The sequence below is a fragment of the Gopherus flavomarginatus genome, chromosome 11 (assembly GCF_025201925.1).
Source record: "Gopherus flavomarginatus isolate rGopFla2 chromosome 11, rGopFla2.mat.asm, whole genome shotgun sequence".
NCBI lineage: Eukaryota > Metazoa > Chordata > Testudines > Testudinidae > Gopherus > Gopherus flavomarginatus.
Window position 1 is genome coordinate 48,657,182 of NC_066627.1, and position 20,824 is coordinate 48,678,005.

Here is a 20,824-nt window from a genome sequence, read left to right on the forward strand (position 1 = left end):
AACGTTTTTTAGAAGGTCTCTTTCTCTAAGTCTGTAATATATGTAAAGTAAATAAGGTTTTTAAAATGTTTAAGAAGCTTCATTTAAAATTAAATTAAAATGCAGAGCCCCCTGGACCGCTGGCCAGGACCCAGGCAGTGTGAGTGCCACTGAAAATCAGCTCACGTGCTGCATTCGGCCCCCGTGCCATAGGTTGCCTACCCCTGCTCTAGCCAGAATGCGAGGAAGGGGTAGGGACGGGTCATTCTGTGTTGTTTGTTTCCCAGAGCCGTCCCTCCCACTCCCCAGCAATCTTCACCAGGGAGCTGGCCAAATAACCCAGCCTGACGTCAGACAGGTGGTGCTGATGTCCATGACACGTGCTTCCCTCCACATTCTCTCTAGTCTTGATGATAAGATGCTGAAAGGCTTTTTGAGCCTCAGTCACTCCTGGACATGAGGATGTGCAATGGCGCCCCCTCCTGGGAAGGCCAGTTCTATAGACAGCCTAGAGAGCAATCATGAATTCTCGTTAAACAGCAGCGGGGCCACCGGACAATTCCTCCCCCCAACACAGGCTAAGCCAATACAGTCCCGTCCCCCCCCCAGGAAGCATTTCCGATCATGGTGGGGAATAGCATCTTTACGGACAGCCTGCAAACCTGTTCGTTCTTGCTAGGTCATTTCTACTTTGGGCTTCTCAGATGAGAAACCCCAACCTTGGATACTCAAAAATGGGCTTAGGTGAGTGAGAAATGCTGATGGATGTAAAAAGCTAGATACAAACCCAAAATGTAAGGCTCAAAGCAAGACTTCCCCAAAGCTGAGGTGTGTTTGGATCCAGGGGTTTGATTTGGGGAGCTCTCTCTGTTAGGCTTCTTGCTATCTCAAGCAGCAGAAAAATGGTAGCACGGCAGAGTAAATGGCATCTTTACTCATAATGGTAAGAAACCAGCAGAACTCGGTTAAGGATTCAAACTGGTATGCAGACCTCTCTGAACCCAGCAGCCAGTTACACCTTCCAGCCTGGAGCAATTACAGCAGCGGAATGGGAAGCAGAGAGAGAGAGGGAGTTATTTTCTTAGCACATCATGGAAAAGAATAAAGTTCAGTATCTGAGACCCGAGAGGAATCGAGTCAAGTTAACTTCTTCCCTGGATGTGGCAGGGAGTGCGGCAGTCATCATCTGCATTGCTTGTTATCGTAGCACCTTCATTGCAGTAACTTGCATTGTCTTCAGTTGTGACACTTCTTTTAAAGTCATGAAATTCACCATTTTTCTGGGATAGTCAGAAAAGCCACCCAGACCTGGGTCCTTTCGAGCCCTTTTAATTCTTTGCTAGAATTGCACAACTCTCAGGAGTTTAAAGGAAAATGGGTAATTTATGGCCTGCTAAACCCAGGGTTGTAAATTCAATCCTTGAGGGGGCCATTTGGGGATTTAGTTGGGGATTGGTCCTGCTTTGAGCAGGGGGCTGGACTAGATGATCTCCTGAGGTCCCTTCCAGCCCTAATAATCTATGATTCTGTGATTTGCAGTGCAAAGGAGGCAGATACCGGTCAGTTTCACTCGCGTAAGTCCTGAATGACTGTGAGCAGGAATTCAGCCCAAGAGTTTGATGAGCTGCAGGAGCAGATTTTAAGTGGGGGAGATGTTCAAAAGACTTTTTTAATCACCTGAAAAATAACTGCATAATAAATCTTTATTTAAGAAAATATTATATACTATGGCTCACGTTTTCAACAGGCACCTGAATGGATGTCGTACTACCAGATTTGCGTGCGCAATTGCAGCTAGTTAAATAGACAACTGGAGTTTGTGGAGGCCAGCTGAAAATTTGAGCCTATTTCTTTCCATCCAGCACAGCCCTCCCCATATGTAGGTATCCCTAGAAAACAATCGATAGGGTATGAAATAAGTAAGGACCGCATTTTCAGAATTTGGCCCCCACAGTATAGGTGAACAGGTGGGAGTATCCTTTTGTGCTTTCAAATGAGGTAAATGCACTGCACGGATAACTAATTAGATGCACAGGTACTCAGTCTGCATACATCCATAGGTGCACAGTTTTGCAGGCCACTTTTGAAATTGTGCCCCTCAATGTCAGTGCTGGATACACCGGTCCTGGTGTCTGGTATTGTCGTTAGCTTCCTGAGGTGGTTACTTTAGCACTTTACTCTGCTTCAGGAAGAGGATCTGCTTGGATTGAATAGCTCTTCCAGACTGGGGGATTAAGTTTAAGGTAGGTGAGGATTAAAATAACATCAGCTGTACCCCAAATTAAGATCAGGGCTTAGATGTAGAATGAGTTTCAATATAAAATAATTTCAGGTTGTTTCAGAGGCATGTTCTTTTGGCCAAGGTAAAAGGTAAAATACAGTATCGGTTTACTCTATAATACCTCTTCTATCTGGAAACTGCGGGCCAAATCTTGATCTCATTTACATTGTCACAGATCTGAAGTAGCTCCAGTTCCCTTTCAGTGTATGAGATTTACTCCAGATTTAGACTGGTGCAGATCTGGCTTACCTCCCACTGTGGCAATGGGACAAATTCAGTAGAACAGGTCCTAACCCCTACTCTGGCTTCTTTGTGCTGTACTAGTGTTGCAAAGAGTCTGTAAAGCTTCCATAACATGGCAGCTGAGGATTCCCCCAACGGGGGAAATTCCTGGCTGGCAGAGAGTTGGCTTTACTCATCTCTGTGGCTGCCCTAACTTGCCCCCTCTCATCCTCAGCTAAGGGAGGGCGTTCCAACAATGCCTGCCAGTATAGCAGTTTTTGGACAGCTCTTACAAGCTGGTGCAAGTTAGAGCAAACTTGTGGCTGCTCTAAATTGTGCTGGGAACCAAATCAGCCCCAAGGATCAGGGGAGCAGAAAGGTGGTTTACAGCCCCTATACCTCCCTACCTCCTTTGAGTTCTGCTCCAAGCACTGGACCTGCGAATGAGTTAATGGGTCTTTTCCAACTCTGATGTCTGTGATCTGTTAGCTCTGTCTTTGGGCTCCTGGCTACCCAGGTACAAGAGGTGCAAAAAAGAACATCCAAAAATTGCAAAAGGAAGCAGTGGTTTTATGTTGGAATTCCTGTTTTGCCAAAGAAATCCTGCTTCCTCCACATGGGCACTGGACAATAGGTTCTGCTCATTCACCTTACCCTCCATTAGGGACCTTTATATCGCCAACTTCAGAGCAGATAGAAAGGAAAAGTCAGCACATAACTAGAGAGCCGGAATGATTGTCACTGGACTCTGAGCTCTTACACAAACATAACTGCCCCCCAAAGTTACATGGATAGAGGTTGTGGGAGTGGAACCTTAGATGTGAGTCCCAGCCAAGATGCTGAATGGCTACCAGGCTGAGTTCTGGTCAGACATACACAGGAAACCACAACCGACCTCATAAAGGGCACCACAGTGAATGGTCTCTCTGGAGCTGATCCCAAATATACTGAGGGAGAGATTTGCCGAAGCATTCTGGGGGGGGGGTTGTATCCCTTTTATTTTTTTAACCATTAACTTCGCCAGGAACAAGATTTGATGGTTGCTGAGTGCTTTTCAAAATCCAACCCTGACGTTTCACAAGCTGTAGGCGAGATCAGTCCATTTTGTATCACCTTAGGGAAATTTCTTCCAGAAACTCAACTGATCACATTTTAATCTGATCTGTGTTAAATCCCCAATAAAACTGACACTCATCAGTTGTAGGTATTAATAGGTTTTTCCTTCACAATAAGGCACACGCACAATGCAGTTGCAAGGCTCCCTCTTGCATTTTGATTTCCTTTTCAGGCCTTCGTGCTCACATTTTGTTATGTTTTCTAACACAGAATAGCTCTGTACATGGAGAGGCAAGAAACCCAGGATCTGGGTTAGAGCAATGGCTGGCAAGCAAGGGCCCATTTCAGTAGGATTTGTGGAGACCTTACAAAAAACCGAATAGATGGGAACGCTGAGGATGAACAGGGCTGTCGCCCAAACTGAGGGAATTAAGATGATCTCGGGTGCAAGTCAAGCTCTTGACATCTTTATTCCACTTATTCTCCAAAGGAAGCTGAGGCAGGGAAGCTGTGGCCGTCCTAGAGGCGCATCTCAAAAGCCATGCTAGAAATACCTGTCTGTCGCCTCTGGTCCAGGCCATGGAATAGCATGTTGTAATAGCTACATTGTTCTGAAAACAGATGGGAGCAGGGGTTCAGAGAGAAACTGCCCCAGTGCCTTTAGATATTGCTGGAAATGTCCTGGCTTGCTTGTGTTGTGGTTTGTCCATCGTAAAAGGATGCTTGGTGGAGATTTTTGGATGGGCAGGGGTGGCTGGACTTTATAGGAAACCTGCTGTTCAAAGGAAAATATTTGCGATCATTCAGGCTGCCAAGGGAATCCATGCATTGATTCATCTGGCTGGCATGGTATCCCGCCCACGAAGTGCCAGCCCCCATTATTAATACTAGGTGGTGGCTAATCCGATGTTCTTTTCCTCCTTCTCCATTTCATTCTGCCCGTTTACCTGTATATACGAGACATGAGCCTACAACCATTTCAGTTCGGAGCCAAGCTCGTTTCTCTCACTTTATCAGCTTCAGATCTAGTTGAGCTGGGTTAAGGGTCAATCAGTGGTTTGGAAGGTCCTGGAGCGTGCTGTGTTCAGGGTCCATACGTACCTCGGACTTTGATTTTATTGTATATCCCATAGGCATAGGAATTGAATTGTTTACGGCCCAATTCTTTACTCCCGACGTGTAAATTCCATTGAAGCCAACGGGAGTTCTACAGGGAGAAGGAATTCATGCCTGGGTCCACTGTTTCATCAGGCTATAGCTCTGCTGGTATTTGGGCTCGTTTCTCACTCAGTCACATAAGCTGATGACATGTCTATCACTTACTCCCATGCTGGTCCTACCGAGCTCTCTGTGAGCCCTTTACCCATGGTACCTCTCTCCTAAGGGTTTGGCCTGGCTTGGGCCGCCTAAGGAAGTTAATCCAGGGGCAGACCACTGCCACTACCTGCAGCTACCACCTGCCTCATCTGCATTTTTGAATTAAGGAATTTGTCCCCTCTCCCCATCATGGATTGATTGTTGGGAGCTCCCTTGTCTCTGATTCCTAATCTGTGCAGGGAGTGCAGCATGTGACATTTGTGCAGTTCATTTGCAAATGGGGTATCCTCCAGGGCTGTAGCGCCTCTTATTCTAGCCTGTGCAATAACTACACCTGAAACACCTAAGCCATAGGGTCACCCCAAGGGAGACGCCGCAAAGCCTTTTGGCTCCATTATCGAAGCCAGCCCTCATTGAACGAAACTGACGAATCTGGAGTTTGGACTCTCGTCACCGAGCCCTTGCAAACCCCATCTTCTAAAATGGGTTGACATAAGCAGAGCAATTCAAACAGCAGCGCGGGTTGGCCTGTTTGTGCTACGTGGTGAATGGACCCACTCCATTCAGCTTAAGCTGATGAAGGCCTGTTGCAAGCAAAGAAAGGGATAAGAAGGGTCTGAAAAACCAAACTGATTGTGAATATCTAGCTAGTTTATAAATGCAGGAAAGTATTGCAACAGGGCAGTCGTGCTGAACCCCCATGTTTCAGGAGAGGCTGAAGGCATCCCTACATGCTCTTTGGGTTATTGCTTTCTGTGCATAACACCATCATGGTTTAAATGAAGGCTTCCAAATGCCCATTTAACTTAGATGTAATAAGGCAGCTATTGCATGGTAAGCAAATCCCAGAAACTTCTCGGGGTTTAATAACTGTGTGATGGACTTTATTGTCTTCTTAAATCTAAATGAAGGGCCAGATTTTCGGAACTGCAACGACCCTGACTACACACACAAATCAGGTAATGTCACTGATTCTTTTGCACACCATCACGGTTACTGCACACACAAATTTCACGAACATTTTTGCACATGCAGTAGTGCATCTCCAGTGGGTGAAAATCTGGCCCTAAATGTGCGTCTGCAAATCATAAATTGAAGGGCTAACATTTCAAAAACAACATGATTCAATCACACATACAAAGTGTGGTTGTGCACTCGAGTTCCATAACCACACACTTCACACAAGCTGTGAAAATCTAGCCCAAACTGTTACCTGAAACACCAACTCCAGACTTGATCTCAAATTTCCTCTTCCTTTTGCGGAACTCTGAAGTGAAAATGAGAGTGCAATGTATCAGGAAAACCTTTGTACGCAATGACAGCAAATATCACGGTTCAATACGGGGAGAAAATCAATCTCTGGTCAGATTCTTTTACTGTAGTTCTACATGGTGACTGATTCCTGATTGGAGTCACCGCTGAGGACAATCCAGCCAAAATGGGCACAGGAGTTGCTTTCATCCCAGTAGACTCACGCACATCAACGCAAGCTGTTGGGGATTTTTTTTTCTTTCCGTTCTCTTTGTGGTACCCATTCCATGACATGTCCGAATGTTTCTGGTCAATGCCAGTTCTTAGTGCATAAGTGCATTTGGGAAAAAAAGATTTTCAATTTATCACTTGTAACCATATATATAAATATATAAATATATATATATATATATATATATATAAAGTGTTTATTTGCAAAAAATAAAAAAAAGTTTTAACAGTAAACTATCTTCTAATAAACTCCCAATTTGTGACGATCTGTTCTTTTGTTAATCATAGACAAAGCCTCCGCTTGAGAGTACTGTAATAAATAATTATTAACAACAGCGCCACTGAACACCTAGAAGGGATACATCTATGTACTGTATATATTCAAAAAGAAGCTGTATCAAATAAATGTTTATTGATTTTTTTTTGATTTTTTTGTAGTGTGGTGTGAGTGAGTTTGTTCACCGAAAGCTCAGGGTTATCATTTGCCTTGAGTTCCTTGCAGGAACGTTCACTGGGTGCTGAAAAGGAACTCTCCCCCCAGCAGAGCAAATTATTGTTATTGGGATGAGGTGGTCTGGATGGGAGTGAGACTGAGCCCACTTGGCTTAAGAGGTTATGTGGCCTAAGGCATAGTACACTGGACAGGGACTCATAAGACCCCACTTCTGTTCCCACTCTGACACTGGCTGGTAAGGTGGCCTAAACAAGTCACTTCACTGTGCAGTGTCTCAGTTTCCCCATCTGTAAAATGTGGACAATGCTACTGGCCGCCTTTGTAACATGCCTGGAGATCTGCTGAGGCCAAGTGCTGTTATTATTAAGTAGCTGATTCTGCAAAGAGGTGAGCAGCCTCGGCCCCAGCTATCGTCCCCCGGGCAGGCACTCAAATTAAATCTCAATGCTTAAACAGTGGCTAGCTTTTTCTTTGGAATGTTCACCTGCTGGCCTCACGGCCTCTCCTCCCATCCTGGTGTATCAGTCACGAGTGACTCTCCCCACAGTAGGAACTAGATTCCAAACAAGCCAAGAGGGTAGGGCCTGCAGATGATGCATTCACTCTGCTAGGGGGCAGGTGCTATCTCCAACCCCACCCTGCCTCTGCAAGTCCACAGAGGTAGGACAGCTGTCCCTGACCAGATCAGCTGGAGACACCACCTGACCAGCCACCTTCTCAGCTTGTTGCCTACTTTTGGGGAGTGCTGATCCCAGAAGGTCCTGTGTCTTCCCCCGTTAGAAGCTTCATACCGGTTCTGTGTCTCTACTGGCTGGAGTGTTGCTCTTGCGACGTGGGTTCAGCATGGTACTGGCGTGCCTGCAACACCACCAGGGCAAAGCAAGTTTTCATGTGGCGCTTGGACTCAAGTTTCCACATGGATGGAACCCACATGCTAAAGTGCACACCAGTCTAGTCCCCATAGGACCCACGTCTCCCTAGCATGAATGGAGCTCTATTAATAGTCCAAGTACAGGGGCTATAGACTAAAGGTGCACAATGCTCCTCTATGCATCAAGATATGATAGAGAAATTCACAAGGCAGCCTGAGAAGATTTCCTACCTGAGCTACTTGAGGGGAGTCCTTTAGAGTTAGCAGGTTGCATTACAAAGAGGTCAGCAGATGCATCCTTCTCTGCACTTATACAAATGGGCCGGGACCCGTAAGCCAACATAACTAAACCTGCTTGGGGCAAGCTGCATGCTGGGTAGTTTTCCAGCCAGGGATGCAGGCAGTAAGAGGCACCGCGGCTGGCAGCTGGCACAACACGCTCTCTACATCCTCTGTTTTGTGTTGTTTTAAACACCCTCTCTGTGTTCACAGTGCGGGTAGAAGAATGAATGGCTCTGAAGAGACCGAGTGACCAGCATTTTCCAGCTGTTCCAAGCCTGGCTGCAAAGCCCACAGCTTGACAGCTGGCCCAGCCTCTCTAGTGTTCAATAAAAGCTGTTCTTGCTGAATGAACCTCATTCATCAGCAAATGGATCACCTGGGCTGAGCCGCCGGTGGTCCGGCATGAAAGCATCAGGTGAACAGAGCCTGAAAGCTGCCCCCCAGGAGGGAGATCAAAGGGATGTGCTCTTGGCAGGCGGGGGGGCGTTTGCTTGGCCGGGGCGGGGATGTGAATAATGATCGTGTCTCTCTCTAGCCCGGCGCTGGCTGCCAGCTCCTCAGCTGGGACAAGCGCCGGCGTGGCAAGAACTCCTGTCGTTCTTTCAGGAATAACAGAGTCATGCTGATCACTGCACAGCAAAAACCAAAAGGCCCCGCTGCTCTCTTAGGCCCATTGACTTAACCCGCTTGGCACTGAAGTGAGAGGTTTCTAGGAACTCAGGCCAGTTCAGCTGGACCCTCAGGCACAGTCAGCTGTTCCCTGCATTAGACCTGGATGCGCTCCAGCTGCAGGTCCCATCCCCAGCAACCTCCCTCTCCCCTGGACTAAATGTCCCTTCCTGGCTGTGAGAACAAGCGTCTGCATCAGTCCTGGGGCATCACTGCTGCCCAGGCAGCCGGGCCACCCGAAGGGTGCAAGGCTTCAGCTGTGGGTTAATGCACCTGTAACGGAATGAGAAGCAAGAGCTGGTTTAGGGGAGGTCTTAGGCCCAATCTTGCTCCCATTGAAATCAATGGGAGCTTGGCCATTGACGTCAATATGAGCAGGATTAGATTTATGATCTCTGGCTACTAGGGGAAGAGGAAAGGGATCAGGTCTCCTGAATTTTGACCCCCTGACGCAGCTCCTCCTCTGGGGGGACTATTCTCTCTAGGGAGATGAGGGGCATGGATTAAGAATCACCATAGAAACCCATCCTCTTTCCACTAGAACAGGGGTTCTCAAACTGGGGGTCGGGATGTCTCAGGGGGTCGCGAGGCTATTACATAGGAGGTTGTGAGCTGTCAGCCTCTACCCCAAACCCTGCTTTGCCTCCAGCATTTATAATGGTATTAAATATATAAAAATGTGTTTTTAATTTATAGGGGTGGGTCACCCGCAGAGGTTTGCTATGTGAAAGGAGGCACCAGTGCAAAAGTTTGAGAATCACTGGTCTAGAAGGAAGGTCCGTGTTAAACCGGGGACAGTGTAGTGATCAGCAGTCACCTCCCTCAGTGCAGACATACATTTCCACCTGGCACCTTGATTTAGCTGATTGAGGTCAAGTCTGGGGGAAATGCATCTGATCTTGCTATGCTGGTCCCTATGTCAGGCTTTCTCATGCCGTATTCCAGTCACAACCCCCAAAGGTTTTCATTCCTGAAAATCTCCAGGGAATATGCACGTGCAAACCCTTTCCAGCCACTGGATGGAGCTATTGTTATTCAAAACCTCTCCTGGTTCCTTTAGCCCCCCTGGCTCTGTGTGATGCTCCCAGGCTGCTCTGATCCAGCACAAAAATGGAAAGTTGAGACTTCGGGAAATGGTCTTCTACCCCGAGTGGGAAAATGGGAATCATTAAAATAAGACATGGGAATGATTTCGGCTGGAGCCAAACGTGGTGATGTGTTTCCATGGACAACACCTCCTACTCTGCAAGAGAGCAGCGGATGGTTTCCATAACCAGAAGGCTTTTCCTTCAGTCCATTGTGAGCGGGCCAGAGCTGTGACTATAAACTGCAGAGGAACTTTCAACCAACTGCAGGAGGAAAGGCAGGCTCATGACCTGTTTAATCCCCAGTTCATTTGGGAGATTCAAATACGCTCAGATAGCAAAACTCCCCGTTTGGCCTTCTCATGGGTAAAATTGAAAAGCCCTCAGGCTCTGTTCAGGGAGCATTTGCCTGGCTAGATGATTGCTAATCCCAGATTCACTTTGGTTTTTCCCCATGTAAAGTTAGGCCCCAACACTCCCCTGCACCTGCCCACAGCCTCATTAAAGTCACCTATGGAGGTGCAAGGAGATGGATCTACCTTTCCATGAGTTTGTTTAGCAATAGGCATAGCAAGGGCAGGCTCGGGGTAAGCTTCCTCCATATAGTTCTGCCCCTGCACCTTAACTCTGGCTTTCAGCATCGTTTGCTTTATGCTAGCAGGTTCTGGCCTCTCTAAAGCAGACATTGCCAGCTGCGTTTAACTGTGTGGTGTTTGGGTGATGTGCACAACTGGGAGCTATGATGAGACTCAAATGCATCTGTACTCATCTTCTGTGGGAAGAACTGAACTCAGCTCACCACAGATGACAGGATATTGCATCAGACGACTGCACCAGCTACTCCACCAAGGTTGAAACAATTGGCCAGGGGGGGCAAATTGTGACCCCTGCTACTTCTGAATTCTATGGCTTGGGCCCATCTCCGGCATGAACTGTGAATATATAGATATGGTAGTCAGTCTAAAGCAATGCTCCACCACCCTCATTTCACTTCCGGGTGTATGGTGTTACCTGGCCCTTGCAAAGTCCTCAGTGAAGTGTTCACAGCAGCTGGGGAGCTCCAAAGATGCAAGAATGAAACCTGCCTGTAGGATCCAGTTCAGATTGACAATAAAATCCTCGTCGCTTTCTCATGCCTTTATTGGCAGATCACCAAACAAGCAGCAGATTTAGCCACATGTCCCTTAACGCAGCAGTTTGCCAACAAATCTGTGAGTTGGACCATTCGATCCCAATGAAATGAGGCTAAGGCCCTCTTTGACAGGGAGATTAGGAATGTGTAAAGCAAGCTGGGGGATTTTCTGCATCTGCCCTTTCCCCTACCCCCTCGAAAACACAAGCCATCCTGAATTACACCCCATGGAAACCCACAAATTCAATGGGGATGTAGCTCAGAGCAGATCTGGATCTAATAATATCCATAGTGTGGCAGGTGCCATTGCACCATGTGGCGTTCGCCTTGGCAAGTAAGAGGCCAGGCAGCCCTCCAGTGAAGAAGGGAGATTGCGCGTCTGTTTTCTCAAGTGTCTGCAAAGGGTCAATAATTCACTTAAGTCTCGAGGGGCTCAGGCAGTGCAAGAATGTGCACAATGCCATGGGGAAGCGAGTGCAGCGGATCAGCAGCCCCTCTCCCCATGGAGTTTGCATTGTTGAGCCAGTTCCTTTCTGAACTTAGCATTGTTTGCACAAATCTCTCCTGTAGCCCTCTCGGTGACTGATGCTATTAATGACTCAGCCAACAGCTGCTCCTCGTGCTGGTGAGAAGGGGAGGAAACAAGTGCTCTTGTCTGTTCGCCCAGCCTTGGCTAAGAGTGTTTGTGTTTCAGGGGCTGCTGGATGATGTTATAATCACTATTTTCTGTTTAAGTGCATTGCGGCAGAGCACCGAAGAAAAGCAATCTTTGCTGTGTGGATGGCGCAAGAACGTTGCTGTCAAAGAAACATTTTACTCTTTTGCCTTCTTTTCTGTTCCAGTATTTTCTTCTGCCCCTTTTGAGTCTCGAGTCGCATTCATTCAAATGTACAGCTGTTTGTGGGAGAAAGCATTCCAGTAACCTTTGTGATCATGGAAAAAGAAATCTCATGCCCTGATCCTACAAAGCCACATGCTTAGCCAAGCTTTACGCACTGTGTATTCAATGGAACTACTCCTGGGATGAAAAGTTAAGCACATAAAAGTTAAGAATTCTTTGCAGAATCAAAGCTTCCAAACAATCATCAACCACATTATCTACCATCTGCTAATTCAGTTGTGACAGATAGTGTATGCATCATTTCTCCATGAGCTTATAAATAAAATACACCGGAAGAGTTCTGAGATCAGTCATAGGCTTGAAGGAGGAATTACTGGATGAAATTCTATGACTTGAGATCAGACAAGATGATCATAATGGCCCATTCTGCCTTTAAAAATCTATGAAGACTCAGAATGGAACCCAAGTTCTGATGCTTAATTTAAGAATATAGCAACCATTTGCTGTTAACCCACCGCTGGTCACACACAATAGTCTAAGAATATACCCAGCTTATGTGACTAACTTCCTTATAGGACTTGCTGCATAGACGTGCCAAGCAGTTTTGAAAGGCTCTCTCAGCACCGAAGGAATGTGCAGCGTACTACTAAAGTGTTTTAACTCTCACAAGCATTTTTGGGAGAGCTCCCTTTCCCCCAGTTCTTCCCGTTTACAACAGGGCCTGGTCGTTGACTTGGCATATGCAATAAAGTTATATAGTTCCCATACTTAGCAGGCTCACGATTTCGGAGGCTCACTGTTAAGTAGCTCTAGTACAGGGGTGGGCAACCTACAGAATGGGTGCCAAAGGCAGCACCAAAGAATCCTGTGGCACCTTCTAGACTAACAGACGTCTTGGAGCATGAGCTTTCGTGGGTGAATACCCACTTTGTCAGATGCATGTCTTCGTCAGAGGCAGCACGGGAGCTGATTTTCAGTGGCACTCACACTACCCGGGTCCTGGCCACTGGTCCGGGGGCTCTGCATTTTAATTTAATTTTAAATGAAGCTTCTTAAACATTTAAAAACCTTATTTACTTTACGTACAACAATCGTTTATATATTATAGACTTATAGAAAGAGACCTTCTAAAAACGTTAAAATGTATTACTGGCATGCAAAATCTTAAATTAGAGTGACTAAATGAAGACTCAGCACAGCACTGCTGAAAGGTCACCAACCCCGCTCAAGTATTTTGCAGGCCTGGTGTCCTTTACTGCTAATATTTTGCAGGCGGATCACTCTGGCATTTGCAGGCTTGCTAGTGCGCACTATGGTCCTTTGCAAGCTCTTTTTATATTTAAACCCACCACAGGGCTTTGCATGGCCAGCAGCATCAATCTCCTTGCTCTGCTCCCCGTGACCTCCAACCCCCCCTTTCAGTTTCCTTTCCTTGAACGGTCGTTAAATTTCCTCCCCTGCAACACCCCCTCAAAAAAAACTACAACTCCCATGATGCAAAGGGCTCCGACCCATCCGGTCAGTTGTAGTCCACCCATGGATTCCTCGCCTTTGAGAGCAGCGCCTTCGCTCCCGCCTGTGAACTACAACTCCCATGAAGCCCCGGGGCTGAGAGCGCCTCCCTCCCCAGCCCCTCTCCCAACAGCTGATGGAGAAGCGCGATGGCTGCAGCGGCTGGTGATGGAGGGGGAGAGGCAGTGCATGAGGAGAGAGGCGCGCCGGGAGATGGCAGGTAACAGGGCGCACTGAGGAGCCAGGGGCTGCCGTGGCGGATCTTTGGGGTGCAGGAGGTGGGTGTTCCTATGGCTTGTTTGTTTCGGGGGCGGTTGCCCGGGCAAGGGTGGTAGGTAGGACTGGAGTCCACCGGCAAGGCAGGACAGGCTCCCCTGAGCTCTCCAAGGGGGTGGCTTCAAGATGCATCCGCTTTGCCCCTGCAGTTTGCTGTGGTGGCGACTTTCTGAGGAGCCCTGGAGCGCAGTGGTTTTGTCTCTTCTGCATGAGCATTAACCATCTCCACGGCACTCGCAAGGGGCAGGATTTGCACTAGGGTGCTTGTCCAAACTTTCCCTTCCTTCTCTGCCTTGCAAGGTGCTGTGCACCTGATGGGCACCCTCCTCCCCAGAGCTGGCTGCATTCCAGTGGGGCAGCATGGAGTAGGGTGACCAGATGTCCCGATTTTATAGGGACAGTCCTGATTTTGGGGTCTTTTTCTTATATAGGCTCCTATTATACCCCCACCCCCATCCTGATTTTTCCCATTTGCTGTCTGGTCACCCTAGCATGGCAAGCATTTGGAAAGTGCACTGGAATACTTCAGAGTGAAAAGTGTTTGTGTTTCCACTGCCCTGTACTGGCCTAATCAGACCTGCTCAGCTGCCTGGTGTCATAGGCCCCATGTTGTTAGCAGAGATTCTTGTTAGACTCAGGTATCTGGGGCTAGTACAGGAGCTCTGAGTTCAAACCCAGCTCTCTGCATGAAGCTCCAAATGACCATGATGGGCCCAGTGATAACGGTGGAGTCCTCGGCGGGCTTCTTGCTTTGCACAGCGGTCACCCTTCAGAACTGTACAGTTTTACATTGTAATGATAGTATGATATGCCTTGCTCTCATTAGGGAATAGTGTGGTACCCTTAATTACTTGCAAATCTCAACTGTAAATATTTAGGGGTGACCAGTGTAAGCATCACAGACTGCTCTTGCAAGGGTTATAAAATCTGCAGTTTATTCTTCTGGGGTGAAATTCCGACCCTCCTGAAGTCAATGGCAAAATGGCCATTGACTTCAGAGAGGTCAGGATTTCACCTGATGTTTATAAACACAACTGGAACCTTTCTGCACTTGTGAAATCTTTATCTGTTGCTATCTTTAAAACTGTGAAAACGATCTCTGGGTTGAACTCTTTTGGTGAGGAAAGATTCCAAGTGGGCGTTAGTTTCACACACCTCAACCTTAGCAAAGGGTTCTAGTCTGCATACACAAAACCAAGGAATTAGTCACTTTCTTTCTTGTTGCTTTGTGAAATGGTCAAGAGGTTAAACTGCAGTGAGGATTAGCTTTCTGGAAAATATTAAAGTTTAGCTGTTTGAAAATCTGTGCGCACACCTCTTCCAAATATCATGCACTGCAAAAATGTCTTAAAATTTGCCATCTTGGAAAAGACATGTATATTTTTTCCCTACTCACCTAACAGAAAAATGGGTGGATGGATAGTCCTCACATTTTCTTTATTTAAAAAAAAACAAAACAAAAAAAAAACAACTTTGGCCTGAGACCATGCCTGGAATATACTAGCTCTAGAGGTGATATGTTCAGAACTCCATGATGAGTGTCTGCAAAGGGTATTGATAATAAATACTGCAAAGTAACGCTTACTACAGTGCAGTGCACCTGTGACAGCACAGTCTAGTGTTTGGAGCAAATCCCTGGGAGTCCAGAGTTCCCATGTGTTCTGCTCCAAATTAATCAGACACATGATGTGTGACTGTGGGCAAGTCACTAAGGTCAAACTTTTCAAACTTGAGTGCTTACATTTTTCAGAGACGCTGAATGCACTGATTTCCAGATGAGTCAGTGACAAACAGACCATTTACTTGGGGGGAAAGAGAGAGTCAGGCACCTGCATTTGAAAATGCTGCCCTTAACCTTTTGTTGCCTCAGTTTCATCAACTGTGAAATGGGGCCTATGCACATAATGAGTTTACCAGGGGAAGGAAGTGCATTACTGAGTAATAGCTAGAGAAGCGGATGAGTAGCTGGGTTGTAGAACAGTGGCTGTTTTAACCAAGTGGTAGGGTATCAGCTACACTGACCTCGTGGTTTCCTGTGTCCAAGCTGTCAGAAATGTAAAAATGAACAGATCATAAACAGCGGTGAGAACAGCGCGTTATTTGTAAACTCCATTTAGCTTCAGTAATTAAAGTTATTAACAGAGGATGAAAATGTGTGTGTGTGTAATTCCATGGGGCCTGGTTCTCCTCTGTTATATCGATGTAGGGGAATAATCATTCCATCTCACTCCATTGTAAATGTAGTGTATGTTTGTGGAGGGTCAGGCCCATGATTTTTAAGTGGATGGGGCCCCTTTAAATGATTTGCCTTATGTAAACACTCCTTTCTGTCCAGGCGTGAGCTCCCTTCTCAGCTAGCTGTAGTGACTCTTCATTTTTTCCCGTGGGCATGAGTATTGCATTCAAGTTGCTTAATCATTGTGGAATGGTGTTGCCATAGAAGGAAGTGGTGGTAGTGATAATCTCTGTTGCAGTATTTAAATATTTGGACATTTGCCACTAGGGGGTGCTACTGCCATCCCCTTAAACTTGACCCTAGCTGTAGATTAAGGTGCTGCTGCTGGTTATATCCTAGAGCAGAAACTTTTTAACTCTTTGGACTCTTTTCATCCTGTGCAGCTGGTGATCTAGACTGGCTGTGCCAGTGGCTCTGCCAGTGTCAGGAGTTGGGTCCTGCCTCTCACCAGGGGAATGGGACCATATTCTTGGTGCAGGTTGGCACTGCATCATGCACCAAGTCACAGTTACGCGTCTTGCTCTGGTTGTCGTGGTGGTGGGAGGGGGCAGAACGCTACTTTCAAACTGCTCCCTCCTGCACCTGGGCTGAAGCTGCTGATCTGATGAGCTGGCAGGGACCGGGGAGGTCTGGAGGAAGGACCACTGCTCCCTTTCTGTTGTTAGGGAGGCTCAGCGAGGGAAGAGGCGCATCTGCCCTCCCTGTCCATCCTGCACACACAGCTGCCAGGGCTCTGCTTTTTGCTAGGCTCGGCCGAGTGCTTCAGTTCTTGGTTCCCCTCATGAGAACAAGATCTGACCAGCACATCAGCATGCCCTGCGCCAGTCCTGTGTTCCCCTGGTGGAGCCGGTTCCCCTGGCCTATTGAACATGCTGGAGTCGGGTGGGAATAACTTTCAAAACTGAGCTGAGAATGCCCCAGAAATACCCAAGCTCAAATCAAGCTCAGCACAGCCCAGCGTTTAATAAACGACGGGCGGGAAACAGCCTCTGTCCCTGAGCTGTGCACACTGCACTGAGCAGGGCAGGACTGGTGGGCTCAGGCCTTGTCTGTCTCAAATAAATTATTTACTTTTGTCAGTTGTACTGGCTGGTATAAGCCCTGCTCTCTATTAGCCTCATGCATTCTTATTAGGAGTTTGCAACAGTGTAACTGCGACAACGCGGTTACACTGGTGCACATTTCTCTAATGTAGGGAAGGCCTTAGTCTGATGGGCACCAAGCAGCTGCATGAGAGGAGTCTGGGGGACTTACATGCTTCCTTTAGGCGCTTTAATTGTTTGCTGATATCTCTCCTCTGCACCCACCCAGGAACAGAGGCCCCTGTGTGCAGAGAAGAAGATGGGTGTCCCCCTCTAAGGATGAGACGCCCTTCAGACTTTGGCCCTGGGAGCGCCAGTGGCCGGACTGTTACGCTGCAGCTGATGGGGCTGTCACAGAGAGAGCTGGGTGTGACAAGCAGGATCAAAGGTGGTTCCTTCCTTAGGGTTAACGCAGCCCAGGAGTCTGAGCGGGCGGCAGGACGGCTGGCGGTTAGTCTCAGAGCCCTTCTCTCGCGGGCATTTCACTGGTTCTTTCTCAAGTGGCCTTTACTAGTTAACACTGCATGAAAGGAAGGCCTGGAGCAGCACTTCGCTACGGCAGAAGGGCCTCCCAGGCAGCGAGCTCATCGTGGTCAGATAGCCTCTAGCTCAGGGGCAAGGCAACAGAGACTGACATGAGGGCCAGCTGATCGGCTGGTGTAAATCAGCCTCGCTCCACCAAGGTCAGTGGAGCTGTGTCGATTTGCACCAGCCAAGGATCTGGCCCTGACAAGTGCATAAGGACCCAAGTGGCTCGGAGTCATGTACAGTCTGCAGGGGGACTGTCCTTCAGATCCTGAATCTCTCTTTGCGCTGCCCCTTTTTGAAGTGGGAGAGCCACCACGCTGTCATGGAGGGTCAGCAGAAGAAATAAATTAGGCAGTGTTCATACAGGCCTTAGTGTGTTCTGCCCAGCCAGCAGTATGAGCCATGCTACATTCATAGCAGGGCCCGCTATAATGGATTCACGCACACGGGCCCTGATCCTGGAGTCGGATCTATGTGGGTGGACTCCTGCTTGGGTCGTGCATGGACACAAAGGCCCTCATGGATCCAGTTGTAAGATTGGGGTCACAGCCACTATAACAGAAGGAGCCCTGGTTAATTTCAGCTTTGTCCTAAAAACTAAAGGAAAAATAAATGATCAGCATTTTCCTAAATTCTGCATGAACATGCGGGAATTAAGGCAAATTGGGAAGAAGTGACACTAGTTTTTATATTTAGTGCATGTCCTATTATGACAATATCGGGGCCATTTTCATAATCAATGTACAACGCCAGCCACAGGTCATCCCCCAGTCTGACGAACATTCTTCATCTGCATTTCACCTACACCCACCCAAGGGCCGTCGGGGGTCTCAGTCGTAGAACTAATAGAATACAGAAATGATGATCGGTATCTTACCCTCTGTGCTCCCATCAGCCTAACCAGCTGAAAAGGGAAGTTCACAAGCATCTGAAAGGTACGCGTGCTAAAGAGGCCGAGAGATTGTTTAAAGAGGGTCAAGGAGCAAGGGGGCGAGATTAACAAGAGGACCTGTTTCAAGAACTCTTTTAAATCTACCTTCTTTGATTTTCACAACTAACCCGTTGCCAAATCTGGATGAATCAACTGAAGGAAACGTAGGTGCTTCTGACGCAGGTTGCCAGCTCTGATGATTTTATTGTATTGCTGTCTTTAGGGGAGGGAGGGATTCAAAGTCCCAGGTCTTGGACCTCATTCTCACTTGATTACATGAGAATCTCAGCTTGCGTTTCTTTTTAGAAGTACGTTTTTTAGCCCTCCTGGGCCATGTCTACACTAGAAGCACTTTGTCAGTCCAGGACTATCAGTATGCGATGCAAGCAAAGCTCTCCCAGTGTGAATGCAGCTATATAGCTTGGGGTGGACAGTGCTGTTGATCATTCCTTTCAGACTCTTCTTCTGGGATGTCAGTGAGCTCTTTGGAAGGCAATCTGTGGTACCAGAAAGTGCAGTCCTTAGATTTGAGTTGATGTTCTCCTGTTGTGTGCTGCCACTGAGCCTTTGTTCAGAGTCCGAAACGCTTTGCAAAGATGGAAAATATTGTTATTGGCGTACATTTAAAACAGCCACAACATAGAATGAAGAAAGGCGATTTTGTCTGACTCTTACTAGATTAGGAGCTAGGTTAGCCTGTGGAGTAGACTCAGTCAGGAGAATGAGTGACAGCCCTGTCAGTTGGACATTGAAACAAAGACCGGAAAAAGGCTCTCTGATGTTCACTGTAAAGAACAATGAATCATTGGTCGGGAGGGCTCCAGCTTCTTATGTCTTTTTCTTTAATGGGAAAGAATAGAAATTGCTGGGGAGATATTTTATTTTTAAACTTCTGAAAAGGCTTTACAGACACGGGGGAGTTTAAAATAAAATTACAGAGCAGAAAAGTTCGCCACGTGTTCCTTTGAAGTTCGCCCGCTCTGCCGTGCAATCAGCATTGTTTGGGGGGACGGCTCAGTATAATGGCTCCAGTTAGGGACGCATTGTCAGCTTTCCCTTTGAATTCCCTTCCCTGTGGCCCTGTGTCACAGTTCCACTGTTTATTTCAAGCAGGGGTTTGGAGCAGTTTCTTTTTGTCTGTTTCTTTACACGTCCTCATTGGTCCAAGCGTTAGTGATTTGGTAACATGTTTCGGGGTAACATTCTCTTCTGTTAATCTAGCTGTTGTGCATTGGTGCTAACGTTATGTGTGCCCCATACTAGACTAGGATCCCAGTGCCCCGAAATCCCATTCACCCACTCACGTGCGCCGTCCTGTTTATTTCAGAGTTGGGCCTTTGTCTCCAGAGGCCAGCTCAACAGGCTGCTCAGTGTTTAAATATCAGAGGCGGTTGGAGTTCAGCTTTCAGACCCCGCAGCTTATGTTGACCAGTTGGGGTTGTGGTTCCTGAAAATCAGATCCCTGAAGTGTTGTACCTGCCTCAACAAAGGAAACCCGCCCAGAGACGTGCGTTAACGGCCTTTAAAGGTCACTCACAAAAGTTGTCTGGTCACCTCCTCCCCATGCTGTGCTGCCCAGTGCAGTAGTCTGGGAGCTGACCTGATGCTCTTAGTCCCCTACTCCTTACCAGCTCTGCTGTACCAGCCCATCTGTGGTCCTTTGCCTAGAATCCTGCCCCCTTGACCCTTCCCCTCACTCCCTGCATTCAGTTTGCCAAGTCCCCTTTTCCTGTACTCCGCCGCTCGTTCATGCTTAGCTGCCCGTGGGCACCTGCTGGCAGTCAGGTATTTCCCCAGGTCCAGCCACGTGGCGCCATGCCAAGCTCCCTGCCTTTCCCCATGTGCAGCTGCGTCCCGTGTTGTTCTCTCTGCTGGAAGGGCGTGTTAAGCTGGGAGAGGAGCAGCGGGTGGAAAATTGCTGCCGAAGTGGCAGGGCTGGCGGAAAGCACCTGGCAGCAGGACGGCTGAGAGCGCAGAATGCAGCGTCCTTGTGCATGGGGTGAGGGGGTGTCTTGTTTGCGTGGTTACCCATGGCTGGGGGTATTGAGTTTCACAGACTTGTTTGTGCTGGGGCTGGAAGCAGCTCAGGGGATATAAGGAGAGCTCCGCAGCTGCAGATCCACCTCCAGCAACCCGCTCGGTCGCGAGCTCTTCAGAACTTCCCTGCTCAGATTGAATTTGAATTTGTAGCCAAAAGCCAGGAGGCTGGAGGCTCCTGGCTCCTTCCCCTGCAGAGCTGGGGTCTGCCCCAGGAAAGCCAGGACAGTATTAATACCCCGGCTCAGCTTCTGGTGATGGGCTGCTTAGGACAGAGAGAGTCTCACTGGCTCTTGTTTGGGTATTCGGCTAATATCTGCTACATCCCTCGGGGGAGACTATGGGATGGGCCTGCTAATCTGCTCGCTCTGATCCGTTCTGAAGGACTCTGGCTCCCCCCCAGCCCCAGCTGCAGCTCCCTTTATCCCGACACTGCTACAATTACTTGGATGGGGGAGTCGGTGAGACAGGCCCATCACTTACGCCAGCAGTGGGGCATCCTTGCTGCTCCCCCCAGCGAGCCCGGACTCTGAATGTCAGCAGCAGGTGAG

The 20,824-nt window shown here is 47.9% G+C and overlaps 1 protein-coding gene and 1 long non-coding RNA gene across 8 annotated transcripts in view; one reads left to right on the top strand and one right to left on the bottom strand.

The window, feature by feature from the left end:
• Positions 1–5,187: 5,187 nt before the first annotated feature.
• Positions 5,188–13,082, bottom strand: LOC127031530 (uncharacterized). The gene is made up of 3 exons (XR_007768561.1): positions 12,892–13,082; positions 6,069–6,122; positions 5,188–5,439 (listed from the first exon to the last, which is right to left on the bottom strand). It is a non-coding gene; the product is annotated as an uncharacterized LOC127031530 (long non-coding RNA).
• A 202-nt stretch (positions 13,083–13,284) lies between these two features.
• The window catches only part of UCKL1 (uridine-cytidine kinase 1 like 1), a 41,559-nt gene continuing 34,019 nt past the window's right edge, over positions 13,285–20,824 (top strand). For 2 of the 7 annotated variants that reach the window (XM_050918319.1, XM_050918317.1), the window contains exon 1: positions 20,425–20,819. Coding sequence is in view for 1 of the 7 variants with exons in the window: in XM_050918316.1 (XP_050774273.1) it covers positions 13,333–13,403 (71 nt within the window). In the remaining 6 variants the exon portion in view is untranslated. Of the gene's footprint in view, positions 13,404–20,386; positions 20,820–20,824 lie in introns of those variants that run through there. The other 5 variants (XM_050918316.1, XM_050918318.1, XM_050918314.1 and 2 more) reach the window with 5 other exon arrangements.